The following is a 21326-nucleotide window of genomic DNA, read 5'->3' as shown; positions in this document are numbered from 1 at the left end:
GATGTTTTTCTATATGTCAAAAATCTGGATGTTTTTTCTATATGTCAAAAAATCTGGAATTTTTTTATACGTCAAAAAATCTGGAATTTTTTTTAAATGTCAAAAAATCTGGATTTTTTTCTACATGTCAAAAAATCTGGATTTTATTTCTATATGACAAAAAATCTGGATTTTTTGTATATGACAAAAAAATCTGGATTTTTTTCTATGTCAAAAAATCTGGATTTTTTTCTTAATGTCAAAAAAATCTGGATTTTTTTTCAATGTCAAAAAAATCTGGATTTTTTTCTACATGTCAAAAAATCTGGATTTTTTTCTACATGTCAAAAAATCTGGATTTTTTTTCTACATGTCAAAAAATCTGGATTTTTTTCTACATGTCAAACAATCTGGATTTTTTCCATGTCAAAAAATCTGGATTTTTTTCCATGTCAAAAAATTTGGATTTTTTTCCATGTCAAAAAATCTGGATTTTTTTTCTATACGTCAAATAGTCTGGATTTTTTCTGTCAAAAAATCGGGATTTTTTTTTCTAAGAGTCAAAAAAATCGCACAAGAATTTATGCCAATTTTAATTATTTGAATGCTGTAGTATTTTGATTAAGATATGTTATGAAAGCATTAACTACATGTTTGCTCTTGCAGCGGTTGTCATAAGTGCTCTAGTAATGAGTAGATCATATTAAGAATATTACGAATATTTTATGCTTATGCCGATGCATCACAAAAGAGTGTCACCACAGCCTGCATGATATCAAGTAGTGAGAAAGTAGTGCAGCAGAACACTCGCCAAAAGGAAACAACAATCTCTCAGGATCAAACAGGAAGTTAAAGTCTCCACTCGTCATTTCCCCCTCAGATTGGTAAAGAAAAGAATAAAAGAGGGGAGGGGTGGAATAGGAGTACAAAATAACAGGCGTGGCTTACAAGTGTTTCCTTACACTCTCAAGAGGGCCTGTGCATGCTAAAAAAACAAACATGACGACGACTAACAGCCCGGAGGATTTCAGCATGGAGAATAACACCGGAGATCGAACAACGGACATGCAAGATGTGCCGTGCGACTCGTGCATGAGCGACCCCCGCAAGGCTGTCAAATCCTGCATGACCTGTCTGGTATCCTTCTGCGCGGATCACCTCAGACCTCACCTGGTGAACGTCAGATTCCAGAGCCATCGTCTAGTGGAGCCGCGCCATCGCGTGGACGGCGAGACGTGCGAGCGCCATCACCTTCCGCTGGAGCGCTACTGTCTGACCCACGGCTGCTGCCTGTGCTCCGACTGCCAAGGTCAGGGGCACGCGGGTCACGCCACCGCGTCCTTGGGGGAAGCCCGTGCTCATATTGAGGTCTGAACACAAAACACACATGATGTTACAATTTAGACATCTGTTATAATGATCAATTCTGATCAAGAACTGAGTTTAATGAACCAAGTTATAAATGTTGAAAGTTTTGTGGCGATACATCAAATCAAATTTTGGCGCCATGCCACGCCCACATCCTATGGCGTAGGCAAATTGTATCAGTAATTTATCACCATCATCAGTTTAGTAACTGTCTCTGATCATCTAAAGTGAACTAATGGCAGTTTGATTGCTGATGGCGAAAAAAGAGCAGTTGGCGCCGCCAGGCTCCGCCCACTATGATTGGGTATAAACAGCTACTGACCAATGCAACACTTCAGGGTGTCATCATCATCATCATTTATCTTATGTAAGTGTTACAATGAAGACAACACATGACGCAAGTGTCTATATTAGCTATATTAGCCTACTATCAAAGGCTTACGCAAATCTTTGTTGACAGAAATATTGTATTAAAATATTTATTCTACACATTTTTGAAAAATTGGAAATAATTAGTAAAATGGAGGCTTCTCACAGGATGAGATAACTTCTGTAAATTACTGGCTCAGAATGGCCAAAGGTATAGATGTGTGTGCCCAAGTAAAGGAAACGGCAGACTGTCTTCTTCTAATGGACTTATTACAATCTTTGCAAGCTGGGTAACGTTTGCTGTAGTCTGGAACAACATGGTGCGCAACAAACTATGAGAAATGCAGCCAATATTACATACAGATAATGTGTCATGAGACATGCAAATATAAATTAAATACACAGAGGACATTAGTAAATTAAATGAGCTCAATACAGCTAACCTAAATAGCATGTTAGCAACTATTAGCTTGCAGTCATGGATTGACCAAATATACCTGATAAGCACCCCAGCAAATCAATAACATCAACAAAGCTCATTTTTGTGCATTCACGCACAGTATAAAACCTTTGGTGGACAAAATGAGACAAAGGAGGAGTGTACACGTAAACAAACTACTATGAGTTCAAGGATCTTTGTGTCAGGAAGTGGTGGTGACAAACCCAAGATGCAGAGATGGCAGGCTTGGTGCAGGAAAACATGGTTTTAATGTCCAAGAAATGCAGGTAAAACACAAACCAGGAACCAGGAAACAGGAACCAGATATAGCTCACAGCATACAAGAAACAGCTAACAAGAGAAGAGGGAGAACTAGAGACAGCAAGCAGTCCACAGCATACAACAAACAATACTCCAGTCCTGACTGGAGGGCGAGGCAGGTATAAATAGCAGCCGGCTGATTGACACCAGGTGTGGCCAGGTGCCTATCAGCCGCAGCTGAGGGGAAAGAGCGCTCTGGGAAACAAGCAGGAAACTGAACAAAAATAAGAGTGCTGACAGGAAACAAAACACACAGAAGAAAAACCAAAACATAACCAAACTGTCAGTGACAAGCCTGACACGCTGAAATTAGTAGGAGTGCTTGCCAAATACTCTCATCGGTGAAGTATGTTTAGTATAAATAGTGGGATTTCTAACAATTAAGAAGGTTTGTGTCATGTTTGTCCTCCGACAGAAACCATATTAAAACAAAAAATATTTTTTTCATCTTTTTCCATTTTCACATATTTTTGAAAAAGCTCCAGGGAGCCACTAGGAAGGGGCTAAAGAGCCGCGGGTTGCTGACCCCCGATCTACAGTGAAGTAATGGCAGTTTGATTGTTGATGCCAAAGAGCAGTTGGCGCCGCCAGGCTCCGCCCACTATGCTTGGGTATAAACAGCTACTGACCAATGCAACACTTCAGGGTGTCATCATCATCATTTCTACCAGTTATGACCAAGATCTGAATTTGTGGAGCCCAGTTATAAATGTTGAAGATTTTGTGGCAAAACCAGATCAGTTTGGCATCTTATAGCGTAGGCAAAATTCCTTAGCAATTTATCATCGCCTATCTTTATAGCATCTGTCATTTTAAACGCAACTTATTTGGCCAAAGTAGGAGTTTGTTAAAGTACGACCCCTGTTTATGGCCGAAAAATGGCCAATGGAAACCAAGAAGGTCGACTTCCTGTTTGTTTTTAAATATGGCTTTGGAGGGAGGTGTGGCCAGCGCCTGCAGGAGCAAAGGTCACCGCCTCTGTCTACGGTGCTGAGGACGAGCACCATCGGATAGCATGTGCTGACGGCGAGTCACAGCTGGCAGGTGATTAGATTTCACAGGTGGTACGTGTTGATCTAATCATCCGTTGTCTTTAACAGTAAGCGGCCGGGAGCAGGAGGGGAGAGAGGATACGGACGTGGCTGAAAAGTCGCTTGTGATAAAAATCTATGTACATTAAAACCTGGTTAAAAACTGCACGCTTGGCTCGGGTGCTGTGTCTACCAGTCATGTGTCATCATTGACGTCTCCAGCAATTTCCGTGGTGATACGTGAAACTGGTGGGAGGGGCTATTTTTTTAGTGGGGGGGCAATATTGAAATTTTGCGTTTGATACCCCAAATTGATATTTTGGAAAAACTGGTTTCCGTACATGTTAAGGGCCTCAAAATGGAGAAACATTAACACAGAGAAATTACAATAATAAATACAAATTCAGTGAAAATTTCAAAGTTAAAAATCCTATTTATTCCCGACAAATATGCTAAGTAAGAATTTAAAGGATGAACTCCACAAGTCTTTAGATCTTTTATGATGGGCTTGAACCAGGGTCCCACTGATCGAGACCAAATCAAGCAGTGCTAGCCAGAGAGCCAAACGCCAGGGGTTGTCAACTCATTCAACAGCTTGAAAGTCCACCAGTATCAGAAAATGATGGTTCTACCCTTCCCGAGTTCACGGTTTGATGGCAATTGTCTTTTATGACCATTGTATTGTAGAATGAGCTGCAGCAAAAACACCGGGAGATGGATCAGAGCGTCTCAGCGACCGACAAAGCAATGGAGAAGCTGCACAGCAACAAGGAGCGCATGAAGGTAATAGTGCTGATCCCTAAATGTGGTGGCTTAGTTTGGACACTAGGAGCAGTATGTGCTACAGACAGCAGAAATAGGAGACAAGGAAGAAAGCAGAGTCGAAGATGAACTACTGTCAGTTGGAGATGTTTGTGCGCTAGACTAGTGTTGTCCCGATAATTTTCGGTACCTTTCGATACTTTTCTAAATAAAGTGGACCACAAAAAATGGCATTATTGGCTTTATTTTAACAACAAATCTTAGGGTACATTAAACATATGTTTTTTTTTATTGCAAGTTTGTCCTTAAATAAAATAGTGAACATACAAGACAACTTGTCTTTTAGTAGTAAGTAAACAAACAAAGGCTCCTAATTTAGTCTGCTGAAATATGCAGTAACATATTGTGTCATTTTCCATTCTATTATTTTGTCAAAATTATAAAAGACAAACGGTATAAAATGAATTATAAATCTACTTGTTCATTTACTGTTAATATCTGCTTACTTTTTCTTTTAACATGTTCTATCTACACTTCTGTTAAAATGTAATAATCACTTATTCTTCTGTTGTTTGGATGCTTTACATTAGTTTTGGATTACACCACAAATGTGGGTATCAATCCGATACCAAGTCGTTACAGGATCATACATTGGTCATATTCAAAGTCCTCATGTGTCCAGCGACGTATTTCCTGAGTTTATACTAATTAATCATATCTAAAAAGTACCTGTTAGAATAATTATATATAAGTTATCACACAACTGTTATGCTTAAAGACACATAACTTGTTATCTTCCACTGCAAGTTAGGAGTTGCCTCGCCGCAGCTGTTTGTGTTTTTCAGCCTGCTAACAGCCAAGGACGGACCTCAAGTACCTCAACGAAGATAAGGCAACACCGGGCAGACAAAGGGCGAAATAATATAAATATAAATTAAATACACAGAGGACATAAGTAAATTAAATGAGCTCAATGCAGCTAACCTAAATAGCATGTTAGGAACTATTAGCTTGCAGTCATGGATAGACCAAATATACCTGATAAGCACCCCAGCAAATCAATAACATCAACAAAGCTCATTTTTGTGCATTCACGCACAGTATAAAACGTTTGGTGGACAAAATGAGACAAAGAAGGAGTGTACACGTAAACAAACTACTATGAGTTCAAGGATCTCTGTGTCGGGAAGTGGTGGTGACAAACCCCAAGATGCAGAGATGGTAGGCTTGGTGCAGGAAAACATGGTTTTAATGTCCAAGAAATGCAGGTAAAACACAAACCAGGAACCAGGAGACAGGAAACAGGAACAGGAACTAGGGAATAACTCACAGCATACAAGAAACAGCTAACAAGAGAAGAGGAACCAGGGAGAACTGGAGACAGCAAGCAGTCCACAGCATACAGCAAACAATACTCCAGCCCTGACTGGAGGGCGAGGCAGGTATAAATAGCAGCCGGCTGATTGACACCAGGTGTGGCCAGGTGCCTATCAGCCGCAGCTGAGGGGAAACAGCATTCTGAATAATCACGTATTGTGTCTACTGGAGCTGCTTGCATAATATGTGACCCCTCCCTTTAGAAGCAGCCTCAGCGATGTAACTAGGGAACTCCTGAATAAAATGGGGGGCGCGGGGGCTGTACCTCAGAGCGTGGTGGGAGACTGTAACTGAGTGTGCAGCTCCATGCGTTCTCCTCATGAGCAAAATTGAAATCTATCTCTGCTTGATTCCTTGCTTCTTGTTCTGTTTAATAGATAGTTCGGTGCTTAAACCTGACAGTACCCCGCCGTCACGTCGTGACATTACTGGTTTTATGAGCAGAGGAGCATGTTCGGCGGCAGCGCATAATCACGGAGTACTTACAAGCAGACACAGTGTGTGGACAGAAAAGGGAAAACGGACGCATTTTGGCTTAAAAACTAAAGATAAAGGTGAAGTTATAACACTGAAATGTAAAAAACGTCAAAATGTAAACAAACGCCATTGGATCTGCACCTGACATCCACTGTAATGATACCGAGATACCGAGATCCAGCTCGTGGTGTCCAAGACGAGACTTAAAAACCAGGGGAGACAGGGCCTTCTCTGTGGTCGGCCCTAAGCTCTGGAACACTCTGCCCCTCCATGTTCGAACTGCTCCCACAGTGGAGTGTTTTAAGTCTCGTCTTAAGACCCACTTTTATTCTCTGGCTTTTAACACTACGTGGAGTTGTGTGGTCCTCTGTTGTCCTCTGTGTTTTTAAAATGTTGATTTCTATTTACTGTTTTAATTGGTTTTACCCTTTAAAATAGTTTTTTAATCATATCTATTTTATATTGTTTTTAATATTGTTGTGCAGCACTTTGGAAACATTTTGTTGTTTAAATGTGCTATATAAATAAAGTGGATTGGATTGGATTGGATGATACCAAGTACAGGAGTGTATCTAGTCGATACTACTATGATTACATCAATATTTTTTAGCATCACAAAATCTTTTTTTTTTTTAATTTATGTTATGTTTTTAAACTCAGGAAATATCTCCCTGAACACGAGGACTTTGAATATAACCATACCTGCCAACCCTCCCGAATTTTCCTCTCCCGAAAACCTCCCGGAACAAATATTCTCCCGAAAATCTCCCGATTTTCAGCCGGAGCTGGAAGACACGTCCCCTCCAGCTCCATGCGGACCTGAGTGAGGACAGCCTTTTTTCATGACGGGAGGACAACAGGGTGACAAGAACTAAATCATCCAGACTAGAGATAAATTGTATTAGTATGTTTATCTTACCTAAAAATAAATATATACTGTACATTAATTTAAAAAAAAAAAAAAAACATTTTTACTATATTTTGCTAAAAACATCTAAATTAATTGTATTTTTTTAATTTGTATTTTTTCTGACTCCTTATTACATCCAGCCATAGAATTATACATTAAAATAAACATATTTGAAATCATTAATTTTAAATGATCATCATAATTCATTTAAAATGACCATATTTAATTATTAAAATAATTGCTTGTTTATCAACAACTTTAGCATTTCATTCATTACATTTTGAAGCTCTCAGAAGCCAAGTTATGTTATATTCCTTAATATTTATTTATGCAAGTTTGAAGTATCAATTATCTAAACACAGTTTTGTTTGCATATTTTCAGGATGTATATATATATATATATATATATATATATATATATATATATATATATATATATATATATATATATACAGGGGCGCCGCTAGGGATTTTGGGCCCCATGAAAAGAATCTTTACAGGGCCCCCAACACAGTGTCATTATTTTTTCTGTATTATAATTTCATCATCATTAGGGGCCTCTCTGGGCCCCGTCCATCATGGGCCCCTAGAATCCGTCTCCTTTACCCCCCCCCTTTTCGGCGCCCCTGTATATATATATATATATATATATATATATATATATATATATATATATATATATATGAAATACTTGACTTGGTGAATTCTAGCTGTCGATATACTCCTCCCCTCTTAACCACGCCCCCAACCAAGCCCCGCCCCCAACCCGAAATTGGAGGTCTCAAGGTTGGCAAGTATGAATATGACAAATGTATGACCCTGTAACTACTTGGTATCGAATTGATGCACACATTTGTGGTATCATCCAAAACTAATGTAAAGTATCAAACAACAGAAGAATAAATTAGTATTACATTTTAACAGAAGTGTAGATAGAACACGTTAAAGGAGAAAGTAAACAGATATTAACAGTAAATGAACAAGTAGATTAATAATTCATTTTCTACCACTTGTCCTTAATAATGTTGACAACATAATAGAATGATAAATGACACAATATGTTACTGCATATGTCAGCAGATTAAATTAGGAGCCTTTGTTTGCTTACTTACTAATAAAAGACAAGTTGTCTAGTATGTTCACTATTTTATTTAAGGACAAACTTGCAATAAGAAACATATGTTTAATGTACCCTAAGATTTGTTGTTAAAATAAATGCAATAATGCCATTTTTTCGAAAATATGTTTTGGTACCGATACCGGTACCAAAACATTGGTATCGGTTCAACACTGGTACAAAGTGTTACCATGCTGTTGTCTTCAGGCTGCGGTGCAAGAGGTGCTATGTGAGGTGGAGCAGCAGTTCGTCAGGCTGCAGGAGGCGGTGGGGGAGGTCAGGAAGAAGGCCACCGAGCAGCTGGAAGCAGAGCAGAGGCGAGCGCTTCGACAGGCGCGGGGCGTGGAGGCGCACCTGAAGCAGAGGAGGGCCGAGCTGGCCAAAACTTTGGCAGAAATGAACAAAATGGCGCGCATCCAGTCCGACGTCTCCTTCCTGCAGGCAAAAAATACCACATGACAGACACATTATGTAACTTGGGGATTTGGCGGATGTCCTCAGGGGTTTATTTTGACGGCTGACATGTTCGTAGTGTACACAGAGTTAAGCGTCGTGACAATAAGTATGAGATTTGGCTTGTTGTAGGAGTACTCGCTGTGGAAAGAGGGAGCGCCGGATGTTTGTTTACCCGATGTGAGATTCAACAACATGGAGCGTGTCAACGCTTACGTCCAAGTGGTAGCCAGTGTGACGCAAGAGCTGCGTGACCTTCTGCTCACCTCCTACCAGGACAAACTCAGCATCATCACTGGTGAGGAGTTGTGTTGGCTTTCTCTCAACTCTCATTCTGTGCTGTAACTATCGTACTGTCTTTGTTTGTAACCTATAGGTGCCAGGTCACACACGCCACGGGTTTTGTTGCCAGACCCTGAGACTTTGGAGGACTTTTTCAAATGTAAAACTCTCCTTTCAAACGTACTACAGCAGGGGTCCCCAAACTACGGCCTGCCAGCGTCCAAAATCCGGCCCGCGGGAAGTCCCAAGTTAAAAAATTTTAAAAATGTTTTATTTTTTTTAAAGGCCTACTGAAACCCACTACTACCGACCACGCAGTCTGATAGTTTATATATAAATGATGAAATCTTAACATTGCAACACATGCCAATACGGCCGGGTTAGCTTACTAAAGTGCAATTTAAAATTTTGCGCGAAATATCCTGCTGAAAACGTCTCGGTATGATGACGTCACGGATTGCAGAGGACATTTTGGGACAGCATGGTGGCCAGCTATTAAGTCATCTGTTTTCATCGCAAAATTCCACAGTATTCTGGACAGCTGTGTTGGTGAATCTTTTGCAATTTGTTCAATGGAGACAGCAAAGAAGAAAGCTGTAGGTGGGAAGCGGTGTATTGCGGCAGGTGTTGTGCCGGATAACGCACCCCTGCTGTAGAATGCACCCCCTGACTGGTGTGCCGGATAACACAGCCGGTGTTTCATTGTTTACATTCCCGGAAGATGACAGTCAAGCTTTACCATTGGCCTGTGGAGAACTGGGACAACAGAGACTCTTACCAGGAGGACTTTGAGTTGGATGCGCAGACGCGGTACCGTGAGTACGCATGCAGCTGCGGCTTCCAAACATTTGATCGCTTGCCCGTACGTGCGTGCCGCTATGTGCATGTCACGTACGTAACTTTGGGGACTTTGGGGAAATATATGTGCTGTATGAACTTTGGGGAGGTGAACGGTACTTTGGGCTGTGGGATTGAGTGTGTTGTGCAGGTGTTTGAGTTGTATTGGCAGGTTATATGGACGGGAGGGGGGAGGTGTTTGTTATGCGGGATTAATTTGTGGCATATTAAATATAAGCCTGGTTGTGTTGTGGCTAATATGTCTTGTGTTTATTTACTGTTTTAGTCATTCCCAGCTGAATATCAGGTCCCACCCGCCTCTCACAGCATCTTCCCTATCTGAATCGCTCCCATTGCCCTCTAGTCCTTCCCTCTCACTTTTCTCATCCACGAATCTTTCATCCTCGCTCAAATTAATGGGGAAATCGTCGCTTTCTCGGTCCGAATCGTTCTCGCTGCTGGTGGCCATGATTGTAAACAATGTGCGGATGTGAGGAGCTCCACAACCTGTGACGTCGTTGCACATATCGTCTGCTACTTCCGGTACAGGCAAGGCTTTTTTATCAGCGACCAAAAGTTGCGAACTTTATCGTCGATGTTCTCTACTAAATCCTTTCAGCAAAAATATGGCAATATCGCGAAATGATCAAGTATGACACATAGAATGGACCTGCTATCCCCGTTTAAATAGGAAAATCGCATTTCAGTAGGCCTTTAAATCGGTCCTTTCTAATCCATTTTCTACCGCTTGTTACTTTCTCGTAGTCGCTCAGGCAAATCATATTGTCTAATAATGCATTTTCCCAACCATAAAGTGTCATTATCGCGCTCGCGCCGCGGTGTCAGGCGAGCGTGCGAGGAATATATATGTACATATATATATACACACATATTATATATATACATACAGGACTGTCTCGGAAAATTAGAATATTGTGATAAAGTTATTTATTTTCTGTAATGCAATTAAAAAAACATAAATGTCATACATTCTGGATTCATTACACATCAACTGAAATATTGCAAGCCTTTTATTATTTTAATATTGCTGATTATGGCATACAGCTTAAGAAAACTCAAAAATCCCATCTCAAAAAATTTGAATATTTCCTCAGACCAAGTAAAAAATAAATATTTATAACAGCAAAACAAAATCAAACATTTGAAAATGTCAATTAATGCACTCGGTACTTGGTTGGGAATCCTTTTGCACGGATTAGTGCATCAATGCGGCGTGGCATGAAGGCAATCAGCCTGTGGCATTGCTGAGGTGTTATGGATGCCCAGGATGCTTCAATAGCGGCCTTTGGCTCATTTGCATAATTGGGTCTGGTGTCTTTCAGCTTCTTCTTCACAATACCCCACACATTCTCTATAGGGTTCAGGTCAGGGGAGTTGGCAGGCCAATCGAGGACAGTAATGCCATGGTCAGTACACCAGTTACTGGTGGTTTTGGCACTGTGGGCAGGTGCCAGATCATGCTGGAAAATGAAATCATCATCTCCATAGAGCTTTTCAACAAATGGTAGCATGTAGTGCTCTAAAATCTGATTGACTCTGGACTTGATGAAACACAGTGGACCAACGCCAGCAGCGGACATGGCTCCCCAAACCATTGCTGACTGTGGGAACTTCACACTGGATTTCAAGCAACTTGGATTTTGCTCCTCTCCAGCCTTCCTCCAGACTCTAACGCCTTGACTTCCAAATGAAATACAAAACTTGCTTTCGTCTGAAAACAGGACTCTGGACCACTCTGCAACTGTCCAGTGCTTCTTTTCCATAGCCCAAGTCAGACGCTTCTAGAGATTTTAAAGCACTACATGCTTCCATCTGTTGAAAAGCTCTATGGAGATGATGATTTCATTTTCCAACATGATCTGGCACCTATCTACAGAGCCAAAACCACCAGTAACTGGTGTGCTGACCATGGCATTACTGTCCTCGATTGGCCTGCCAACTCCCCTGACCTGAACCCTATAGAGAATTTGTGGGGTATTGTGAAGAAGAAGCTGAAAGACACCAGACCCAATAATGCAAATGAGCTAAAGGCCGCTATTGAAGCATCCTGGGCATCCATAACACCTCAGCAATGCCACAGGCTGATTGCCTCCATGCCACGCCGCATGGATGCAGTAATCCGTGCAAAAGGATTCCCAACCAAGTACATTAATTTACATTTTCAAATATTTGATTTTGTTTTGCTGTTATAAATCTTTTTTTTTTTAACTTGGAGGAAATATTCTAATTTTTTGAGATGGGATTTTTGAGTTTTCTTAAGCTGTATGCCATAATCAGCAACATTAAAATAATAAAAGGCTTGCAATGAATCCAGAATGTATGACATTTTCATGTTTTTAGTTGCATTACAGAAAATAAAGAACTTTATCACAATATTCTAATTCTCTGAGACAGTCCTGTAAATTCAAAAGGATTAGTAAATCATTGTATTCTGTTTTTATTTACGAATTACACAACGTTTTGTATTTACTTTCCCATACCCTTCTAAGGGGCTAAGTTTTTTTGACTGTTAAGAAAGTTAAAATGCTACTTAAAAAGGCTGATATGGTAAAAACAAAAAAATTAAGATGGCCGTAGCTTGACCCCGTAACAGACTAAAATAAAATGCATTATTCCCTGTGGGAATTTTTTGTTCAAAATCCAAACAAATCAATGTTCAACCAGCAGATTACCAGATTATGTTTGACCCCTGACTGCTTTTTTTGCACTGTGTATATATGTATGTAAATATGTACATATATGTATAAAAGTCAGATTGTTTTTATTTTCCTTTAGATGCAAAGAATCTGACATTTGACCCGGACAGCGCACACCATTTCCTGCGCCTAACAGTGGACAACACGAAGGCGACCAACACCAGCCCCTGGCAACACGGCTATGTCGACCACCCCGACCGATTCGAGCACTGGCGCCAGGCCGTGACGTCGCAGAGCCTGTACACGGGAAGGCACTACGTGGAGGCGGAGCTTATTGGCGAGGGCGCTCACGTCGGGGTCACCTACAAGAGCATCGAGCGTAAGGGACAGGAAACCAGCAGCTGCATTACCGGGAACAACTTCTCCTGGTGCGTGGGGAGGAACAGTCGAGGCCTTTCAGCCTGGCACGCCGGCGCGGAGACCCCTTTAGAGGCGCCGGATGTCACAAAAATCGGCGTGTACGTGGATTTTCACGGCGGCCACGTGGGTTTTTATGACGTGAGAGGGCCCGTGACCCTGCTTCACCGGTACTGGGCCGATTTCATGGAGCCATTGCATGTGGCCGCCTGGCTCTCAAAGAAGGAGAATGTGGTTCAACTGATGAATAATACAAACCCATGACATCACCGTCTTGAATGTGGGTGACCTTTGCGTGCCATCTCAGCACGTGTAAATTGCAATTGTGTCAATGGGGCGTGAAGCGCATCAATCCGGTGAAGTGAGTGACCTGGAAAACTACAGACTTCTCATGCATGTCTATGTGTGACCCAGTTACGGCCTGCAGTTGCACTTAATAAACTTTGTTACCGGCTTGGCGGAGGACACTCTAATTAACCTCTGCCTAGAGCAGGGGTCGGCTACCCAACATATTGAAAGAGCCATATTGGACCAAAAATACAAAAAAAAAATCTGTCTTGAGCCGCAAAAAATGTAAAGCCTTATATAAGTGTTATAATGAAGGCAACACATGATGTTAGTGTCTATATTAGTAATATTAGCCTACTATCAAAATGACTTTAAAAGTTGTATATAAGTGTTATAATGAAGGCAACACATGATGTAAGTGTCTATATTAGCTGTATTAGCCTACTATCAAAATGACTTTAAAAGTCTTATATAAGTGTTATAATGAAGGCAACACATGATGTAAGTGTCTATATTAGCCTACTATCAAAATGACTTTAAAAGTCTTATATAAGTGTTATAATGAAGGCAACACATGATGTAAGTGTCTATATTAGCCTACTATCAATATGACTTTAAAAGTCTTATATAAGTGTTATAATGAAGGCAACATATGATGTAAGTGTTTATATTAGTTGTATTAGACTACTATCAATATGACTTCAAAAGTCTTATATAAGTGTTATAATGAAGGCAACACATGATGTAAGTGTCTATATTAGTTATATTAGCCTACTATCAAAATGACTTTAAAAGTCTTATATAAGTGTTATAATGAAGGCAACACATGATGTAAGTATGTATATTAGTTATATTAGACTGCTATCAAAATGACTTCAAAAGTCTTATATAAGTGTTATAATGAAGGCAACACATGATGTAAGTGTCTATATTAGTTATATTAGCCTACTATCAATATGACTTTAAAAGTCTTATATAAGTGTTATAATGAAGGCAACATATGATGTAAGTGTTTATATTAGTTGTATTAGACTACTATCAATATGACTTCAAAAGTCTTATATAAGTGTTATAATGAAGGCAACACATGATGTAAGTGTCTATATTAGTTATATTAGCCTACTATCAAAATGACTTTAAAAGTCTTATATAAGTGTAATAATGAAGGCAACACATGATGTAAGTGTCTATATTAGCCTACTATCAAAATGACTTTAAAAGTCTTATATAAGTGTTATAATGAAAGCAACACATGATGTAAGTGTGTATATTAGCTATATTAGCCTACTATCAAAATTACTTTAAAAGTCTTATATAAGTGTTATAATGAAGGCAACACATGATGTAAGTGTCTATATTAGCTATATTAGACTACTATCAAAATGACTTTAAAAGTCTTATATAAGTGTTGAAATGAAGGCAACACATGATGTAAGTGTCTATATTAGCTATATTAGACTACTATCAAAATGACTTTAAAAGTCGTATATAAGTGTTATAATGAAGACAACACATGACGTAAGTGTCTATATTAGCTATATTAGCCTACTATCAATATGACTTTAAAAGTCTTATATAAGGGTTATAATGAAGGCAACACATGATGTAAGTGTCTATATTAGCTATATTAGACTACTATCAAAATGACTTTAAAAGTCTTATATAAGTGTAATAATGAAGGCAACACATGATGTAAGTGTCTATATTATTAGCTATAATAGCCTACTATCAAAATGACTATGTGTCGCAGGCTGATGCAAATCTTCGTTGACAGAAATGTTGAAATGTAATATTTATTCTACACATTTTTACAACATTGGACAACATTACTAAAACAGTGGCTTCTCAGAGGGTGAGATAACTCCTGGAAATGACTGGCTTAGAATGGCCAAAGGTAAAGACGTGTGTGTTCAAGTTGAAGGAAACGGGAACTACAAATAAAATTAGCTCAAATATACCTAAAATACGAGGCATAATGATATATTATGTACATACAGCTAGCATAAATAGCATGTTAGCATCGATTAGCTTGTGACACATTATGCCTGATTAGCACTCCACACAAGTCAATAACATCAACAACTCTCACTTTTGTGGATTCACGCACAGCATAAGACGTTTGGTGGACAAATAGAGACAAAGAAGGAGTGGCATAAAACACGTCTTTCTGTGGCAGCATCGGAGAAATTTGTACTTGTAAACAAACTATGTTGAGTTCAAGGATTGCTGAAATTAGTAGGACAAAACAACACTCGCCAAATACTCTCATCAGTGAAGTATGTTTAATATAAACAGGGGGATTTCTAACAATTGGGAAGGTTTGTGTCATGTTTGTCCTCCCACAGAAACCATATTAAAACCAAAAATAGCCACTCGAGTCCGAGAAAACTGAAGGTCTAAATGTCATGCAGAAGTGTGCGAACATGGGACACGCACTATGGACAAAAATATCGGGACAATAGGTGTCAAGAATTGAAATAAATAATACAATAAATGAAAAACCTGAGACGTCACCGTTACAGCTTTTTGTCTGCGAGCAATTATTGGTTCTTCCTTCCAAAAGAACATTTCTGAAGTCAAGTCAAGTTGTTCCACATCAAACTCATCCAAACGCCCATAAAACGATATTCCCGAACAATGCCTTCCCTAAACTATTCATTGGAACTTAGGTTAATAAATGTCGTAAATCAGGAGTGTGAAACTCATTTTCATCGAGGGCCACATCACTTTCAGAGGGCCGCTTTTTTAAAATTAATTTACATTATGCATGCGGGTAACAACCTGTGATTAATCACGATTAATCGAAATGCATATGCATTTGATTATCAGATTTTTTTTTTAATGTATAACTTGCTTTAAAATCATAAATAAAAGGTGACAAGCAGATATTTAACTATTTGTTTTTAATCTCACAAAAATAGTTTTGCAATACAGTATATAATGAATAATATAATAAGCATGATCAGATAATATTAAAGTTTAAAATATGTATTTTTAGTCTGTCAAAATTGAAATAACATGCATTTAGTAAAAAAAACGGGCTTCACGGTGGCAGAGGGGTTAGTGCATCTGCCTCACAATACGAAGGTCCTGAGTAGTCTTGGGTTCAATCCCGGGCTCGGGATCTTTCTGTGTGGAGTTTGCATGTCCTCCCCGTGACTGCGTGGGTTCCCTCCGGGTACTCCGGCTTCCTCCCACTTCCAAAGACATGCACCTGGGGATAAGTTGATTGGCAACACTAAATTGGCCCTAGTGTGTGGATGTGAGTGTGAATGTTGTCTGTCTATCTGTGTTGGCCCTGCGATGAGGTGGCGACTTGTCCAGGGTGTACCCCGCCTTCCGCCCGATTGTAGCTGAGATAGGCTCCAGCGCCCCCCGCGACCCCAAAGGGAATAAGCGGTAGAAAATGGATGGATGGATGGATAGTAAAAAAAATATATTTTTTATTTTTTTTGGGCCCCCGGGCCTTGAGTTTGACACCTGTGTTGTAAAGGCTTTGGTAAGTTTATAAAATTTACAGAATTTTACCAGTAGACTATAGTTACCTGGCTATGAAGCAAGGGTGCACACTAGAGATGCGCGGTTTGCGGACACAACCGCAGAGTCCGCGGATAAACCGCGGGTCGGGCGGGTAAAAATAGATTTTAAATAGATGCGGGCGGGTGGCGGTTGAACCAATTCGGATATATATATATATATATACATAGTTAAATGTTGTTACCCACATACGAAAAACGAGCAGCACTCTTTGAAACACTCAATTATTCATCAGGCACTGCAGCACAACACAACACAACGGAAGAAGAAGAAAAAAAGAAAAAGATGGCACCGTGTCCCAGCAACAAGTGGCGCAAGTGAGCGCTCCTTCAGCGCAGCAGGGCGCATTTTAGAGGCCAGGCGCTCTCGCCTGAATCCTGGCACTGTGGATGCCCTTTTATTCCTGCATAGTGCTAACAAAAAAAGAAGTAAGTAGACATACGGTTGGATATGTTAAACGAATTAGTCTACGTTACCTAGGCTATACCAAATAAGCCCATGTCTAACCTATATTGAGTTCGGTCAGCTGAATAATTTTGATGGTTACGTGTTGTTTGGGTGCACTACAATGCAAAGGAATTAAGGCAATTGCGTTGTTTATTATGTTTTTTTTCTATTCGAGATATACTACTATGTGTGTTAATTATTTGGCCTCGCTTTCAAGTGAAGCGCATCTCCGATTGGCTACAATGTAAGGCTATTTAGCCTGCTTTGTTTGTCGCGACCGTCTATTTTCATTATAATTCAAGTTTGATTATAAAAGCGCGTGATTGACAGCCTAAGGCTTATGAGGCACATTTTTTTTTTTTTTTTTAATTTCAACTTAAAAACGTATGAGCCTATATGCCTACAACATAGGCTTTGTGTTTATCTTTATTTTCCTGCCTGTCGTTGACAATGGAGATTGTCTGATATTTTGTCATGGCTGCAGATCAATCAATAAAGGTTCATCTTTGTCACAAAATTGTTCACTGTTTCACTGTGCACCCCGCCCTCGTCCCTATTTGAGCATTATAATGTTAACAAGTTAATATTCATTGAAATAAATTCAGAACATTTATTTTACCTAACGAAAATATAGGCCTAGTCTTTCTAAAACATTTTTTTAACTTCTTAAAAGCATCGTTCTGCTTGCTGCAACTGCGCGCACAAAGTGTGAGGATGGAACGCACTCCTGATCTGAGGGCATTGGCAACAATAGTCAACACTTTCTTAACGGAAATGACAATAATATTATAATAATGATAAATAATATTATCACGCATTAATATCTCTTAGCCACTAATGCGTGGCCAAGAGATATTAATGCGTGGCAAGCATTGAATGTCTCTGCTGCATTGGATCAGTCTCCTTTCTTTAACAGGCAAAAGCTTCATAACCTCACTAATGCCTTGCATCGTCTATATTAGATATATACCAACGGGCGGGTGTGGTTTTGATAAAATGTTGGTTCGGGTGAATGGCGGGTGGATGACGACTTTTGTGATGCGGTTGCGGATTAAATAATTGCCTATCCGCGCATCTCTAGTGCACACACTTTTTCTGCAGGCGAACTGCTTTTTAAATTGATCAAGTTGAAGGGATCTACTTCATACATATATATATAATTTATATTGTAATATTCCAGGAATGTAGGCTCAAACATATTCTTTGTTTGTCTAGTCTTTATTGCACAAGATGCAATGCAACCACACAACAACAAACCCTTAATGTGTGTCTCTGCTCTTTTCCCGGCAATACTCGAACGCATAGACATCTTATAAGTGACGCAGCATTGGCTGCTGTGATGCGAGAAATTCGGCCGCCATCTTGAAGTGGTGATGAGGAGCCGGCGAGCAGCCTAAACTGACAGTTGACAGGTAGAAAAAGTCCTGCTTAAATGAGTGGACTGTTGAAAATAGGAATCGGGGGGATTACTTTTCACAAGTAAGATTTAACATTAACGTACTATTGGTTGTATTTTGTGAAAAGAATATTACCACAGAGTTGAGAAGGAGCAAAGATCTTCGATAGTACTGAAATCGCAGCCGCTAGCAAACAAGAGTATGACCATAATAGAATTGCTTGTCAATGAAATGAACTATATTTAAAAATGTCATACTTGAATAACATAAAGTTGAAATAAATGATTGTGACACCTAAAACAAAATTCACCAGCCGCCACTGATTATGATGCATTCTCATTTTAGGCAAAGTATAAGACAATACTTTCTTAACATTATAACTGCAACCAGGAATAAGTCTTCAAGTAACAATATTCAAATTCAGAATTTGGTTTTATTCTGAATCCAGTGAAACAGATTGGTGGTGTTAGCTGATATAAAGACTTTCAGGTGTTTATACAGTATATGTTTATGTTTAAGTATTTGGCAGACGCTTTTATCCAAAGCGACATACATAAAAAATACATATAAAACAATCACTGTAAACATTATCATTTAAGGGAAGAATGTAATACAAAATATCAATACTAAGGGTCAAGACAGAATAAACTCTCTGCTGCTGCACCAACAGAGATACAGTCTATAGGTCCCTAAGATATATAGATATATAATGTTATTTATGTAGGATACACGCATGTATATACAACCTAATCATATTGTTTCTTGAATTTAAAAACAGCTGACCGTTTTTTTCCCCCTTCTCTGGGATTATATTCCCAGTTTTGATCTCGGACGTCTGGTCACTTTAGCATATAAGAATATTCTATTACTGTTAAGCAAACTATGAATAATAAAACACGCCAAAACATGTGTCTTTTATCATAGCTAAACGTATGACAAAAAAGCGCGTGAAAATCAGTGGTATTCAGTGAGGTAAGATGAATTAAATGCACTGACAGTTCATTGCTCCTGCCAAATGAATTGCACTGAGTGGAGCGGATCACCACTCCAAGATGGCGGCCCTGCGTCTCGTCAACGCCAGTAGGCAGTAGCGCTCAATGCTGCATTTACTTATAAGATGTCTATGCTCGAACGCTTTCTTCCTATATTCAACGTCACTTCCCTAACTCTCCCCAGAAGTCCCGCCCCCCAGCCAAAGCCATTGGCTAACACCCCAGCCGCCACAATATATATTTATTTATGAAAGTTTTTGTTAACAAGTTACAAGTGTTTAATGATAATACAGGCATGTTTAACACATATAGATTCATTTCTTTCATGAAGACAAGAATATAAGTTGGTGTATTACCTGATTCTGATGACTTGCATTGGTTGGAATCACACAGTAGTGCAGATAACGTCCACATTTTCAAATGGAGGAAAAAGAAAAAAAGTCCTCCTTTCTGTCCAAAACCACATGAAAGTGGTTGTTTTTTGCCATCTTACTTGTCCAGCGTCCATACTCCTTTTTATACACTTTACAAGAAATACATTGGCGGCAAACTCTGTAGCTTGCTAGCTTGTGTGCGCTAGCTTTCTGAGACTTTTATTTTGTTACGCAGGCAGGATGCAGCAGCGCTTTTTATTTTGAAGAAAGAAACTGTGCGGTCGGTCTTTAGAGTTTTGACGGCACGCACGGCGAGAGGGTCTGTTGAAATAAAAAAAAGTGTTTCTTGACTTGTCGGTAATTTTTTTCTTAATAATGTTCTGGCAGCAGCCAGCGTCATCTCACAAGACCTTCGGTTTCCGTGAATGTCAATCAAGTGACGGAAGTGACGTCATAGTGAAGATGGATGATCGCAAATTTTTAGGTCTATTTTTTTTAAGCCCCTGAGCTAAACCTATAAAGATGGCTATCATACATATTATAAAATGACTACAATTGATATTGATACAGTTCAGTTTTACAGCATGAGTATATATTAAAACAATGAATCCCGTATTTATAAATCGTATGTGAATTCGTGATCCGGAAATGGTCTGGAAGTGACGTCATCGAATCAGCCTAAAACATTCGCAGCTGGACTTTACGTCACTTCTGACCTTCACAATAAAAGCACTGGGATGTCAAGACTGCAAGTCAAAGTATTTAGTCGAGTTTATATTGAATTTCTTATAAGAAAGAACAATTTATGTATTATAAATCTGATCTTTTTTATTGTGACACATATTGATATTTTGCTTGTGTGTGTTGAAAAATACAATAAATAATTATAGCATATTAAATGGCAATTGCAATTAGATTATTTTCCAAAATTGTTCAGCCCTTGTCCATAAAGTCGATATATTTGATGGAATAGATCATCTTTTAAAATGTGGGGAAACATTATAACAAATGTCAAAAAAGAAAAGCTGGACATCACGTCAGTATTTTGATAGTTTGAAGCGGTAAGGTCCTTTCATTGTCGCCCTAAAGAGAATTCCAGTTGCCTTTGTAATTTGTTTTTGTTTTTAAATGAATACCGTATTAATAAATTGTATGTGAATTTGTGAAGGCTGACCCGGAAATTGTATGGTAGTGACGTCATCAAATCAGCCGAAAACAATCGCAGCTGGACATCACGTATTTTGATAGTTTGAAGCGGCAAGGTCCTTTCATTGTCGCCCTAAAGAAAATTGTAGTTGTCTTTGTAAATATTTTTTTTTTTTTATGTTTTAGGCGGTGAACGAGGCGGAGTGGGTAATAGGTTTGTGTGGGTTTAATTATTTGTGTGTGTAGGCGGAGGGATACAATCATGAGAACCGTGGCTCAAAAGATGTTAAGGACCGGTAACAAACTATTCACAAGGTAAATACATTAAAGTCGTTTTTTTTACTGCAAT

At 39.2% G+C, this 21326-nt stretch overlaps 2 protein-coding genes across 3 annotated transcripts in view; both read left to right on the top strand.

The window, feature by feature from the left end:
• The first annotated feature begins 878 nt into the window (after positions 1–878).
• Positions 879–13533, top strand: LOC133615087 (tripartite motif-containing protein 16-like). 2 transcript variants are annotated; one of them, XM_061973433.2, is made up of 6 exons: positions 879–1347; positions 4195–4290; positions 8358–8591; positions 8736–8901; positions 8980–9045; positions 12519–13533. In XM_061973433.2, the coding sequence occupies exons 1-6, from the start codon at positions 979–981 to the stop codon at positions 13058–13060; spliced, it is 1473 nt and encodes a 490-aa protein (XP_061829417.1). In that variant the 5' UTR covers positions 879–978; the 3' UTR covers positions 13061–13533. The 2 variants fall into 2 exon arrangements, with proteins under 2 accessions (XP_061829417.1, XP_061829418.1); XM_061973434.2 differs by lacking the exon at positions 8980–9045.
• A 7685-nt stretch (positions 13534–21218) lies between these two features.
• LOC133615566 (proton channel OTOP2-like) overlaps positions 21219–21326 on the top strand; it is an 11059-nt gene continuing 10951 nt past the window's right edge. Inside the window, exon 1 of the mRNA XM_061974254.2 lies at positions 21219–21292. Coding sequence (XP_061830238.1) covers positions 21240–21292 — 53 coding nt within the window. The 5' untranslated portion in view covers positions 21219–21239. The remainder of the gene's footprint in view (positions 21293–21326) is intronic.

Source organism: Nerophis lumbriciformis, linkage group LG22 (genome assembly GCF_033978685.3).
Source record: "Nerophis lumbriciformis linkage group LG22, RoL_Nlum_v2.1, whole genome shotgun sequence".
Taxonomy (NCBI): domain Eukaryota; kingdom Metazoa; phylum Chordata; class Actinopteri; order Syngnathiformes; family Syngnathidae; genus Nerophis; species Nerophis lumbriciformis.
This window is presented reverse-complemented; position numbering and strand designations above follow the sequence as displayed.

What these genes read in the sequence shown, in the direction of transcription:
- LOC133615087 (XM_061973433.2), top strand. Translation starts at nt 979, where the DNA reads ATGACGACGACTAACAGCCCGGAGGATTTCAGCATGGAGAATAACACC. An exon ending in CAAACTCAGCATCATCACTG is followed by an intron (nt 8,902 to 8,979) that starts GTGAGGAGTTGT and finishes TGTAACCTATAG; the next exon opens with GTGCCAGGTCACACACGCCA. An exon ending in TTTGGAGGACTTTTTCAAAT is followed by an intron (nt 9,046 to 12,518) that starts GTAAAACTCTCC and finishes ATTTTCCTTTAG; the next exon opens with ATGCAAAGAATCTGACATTT.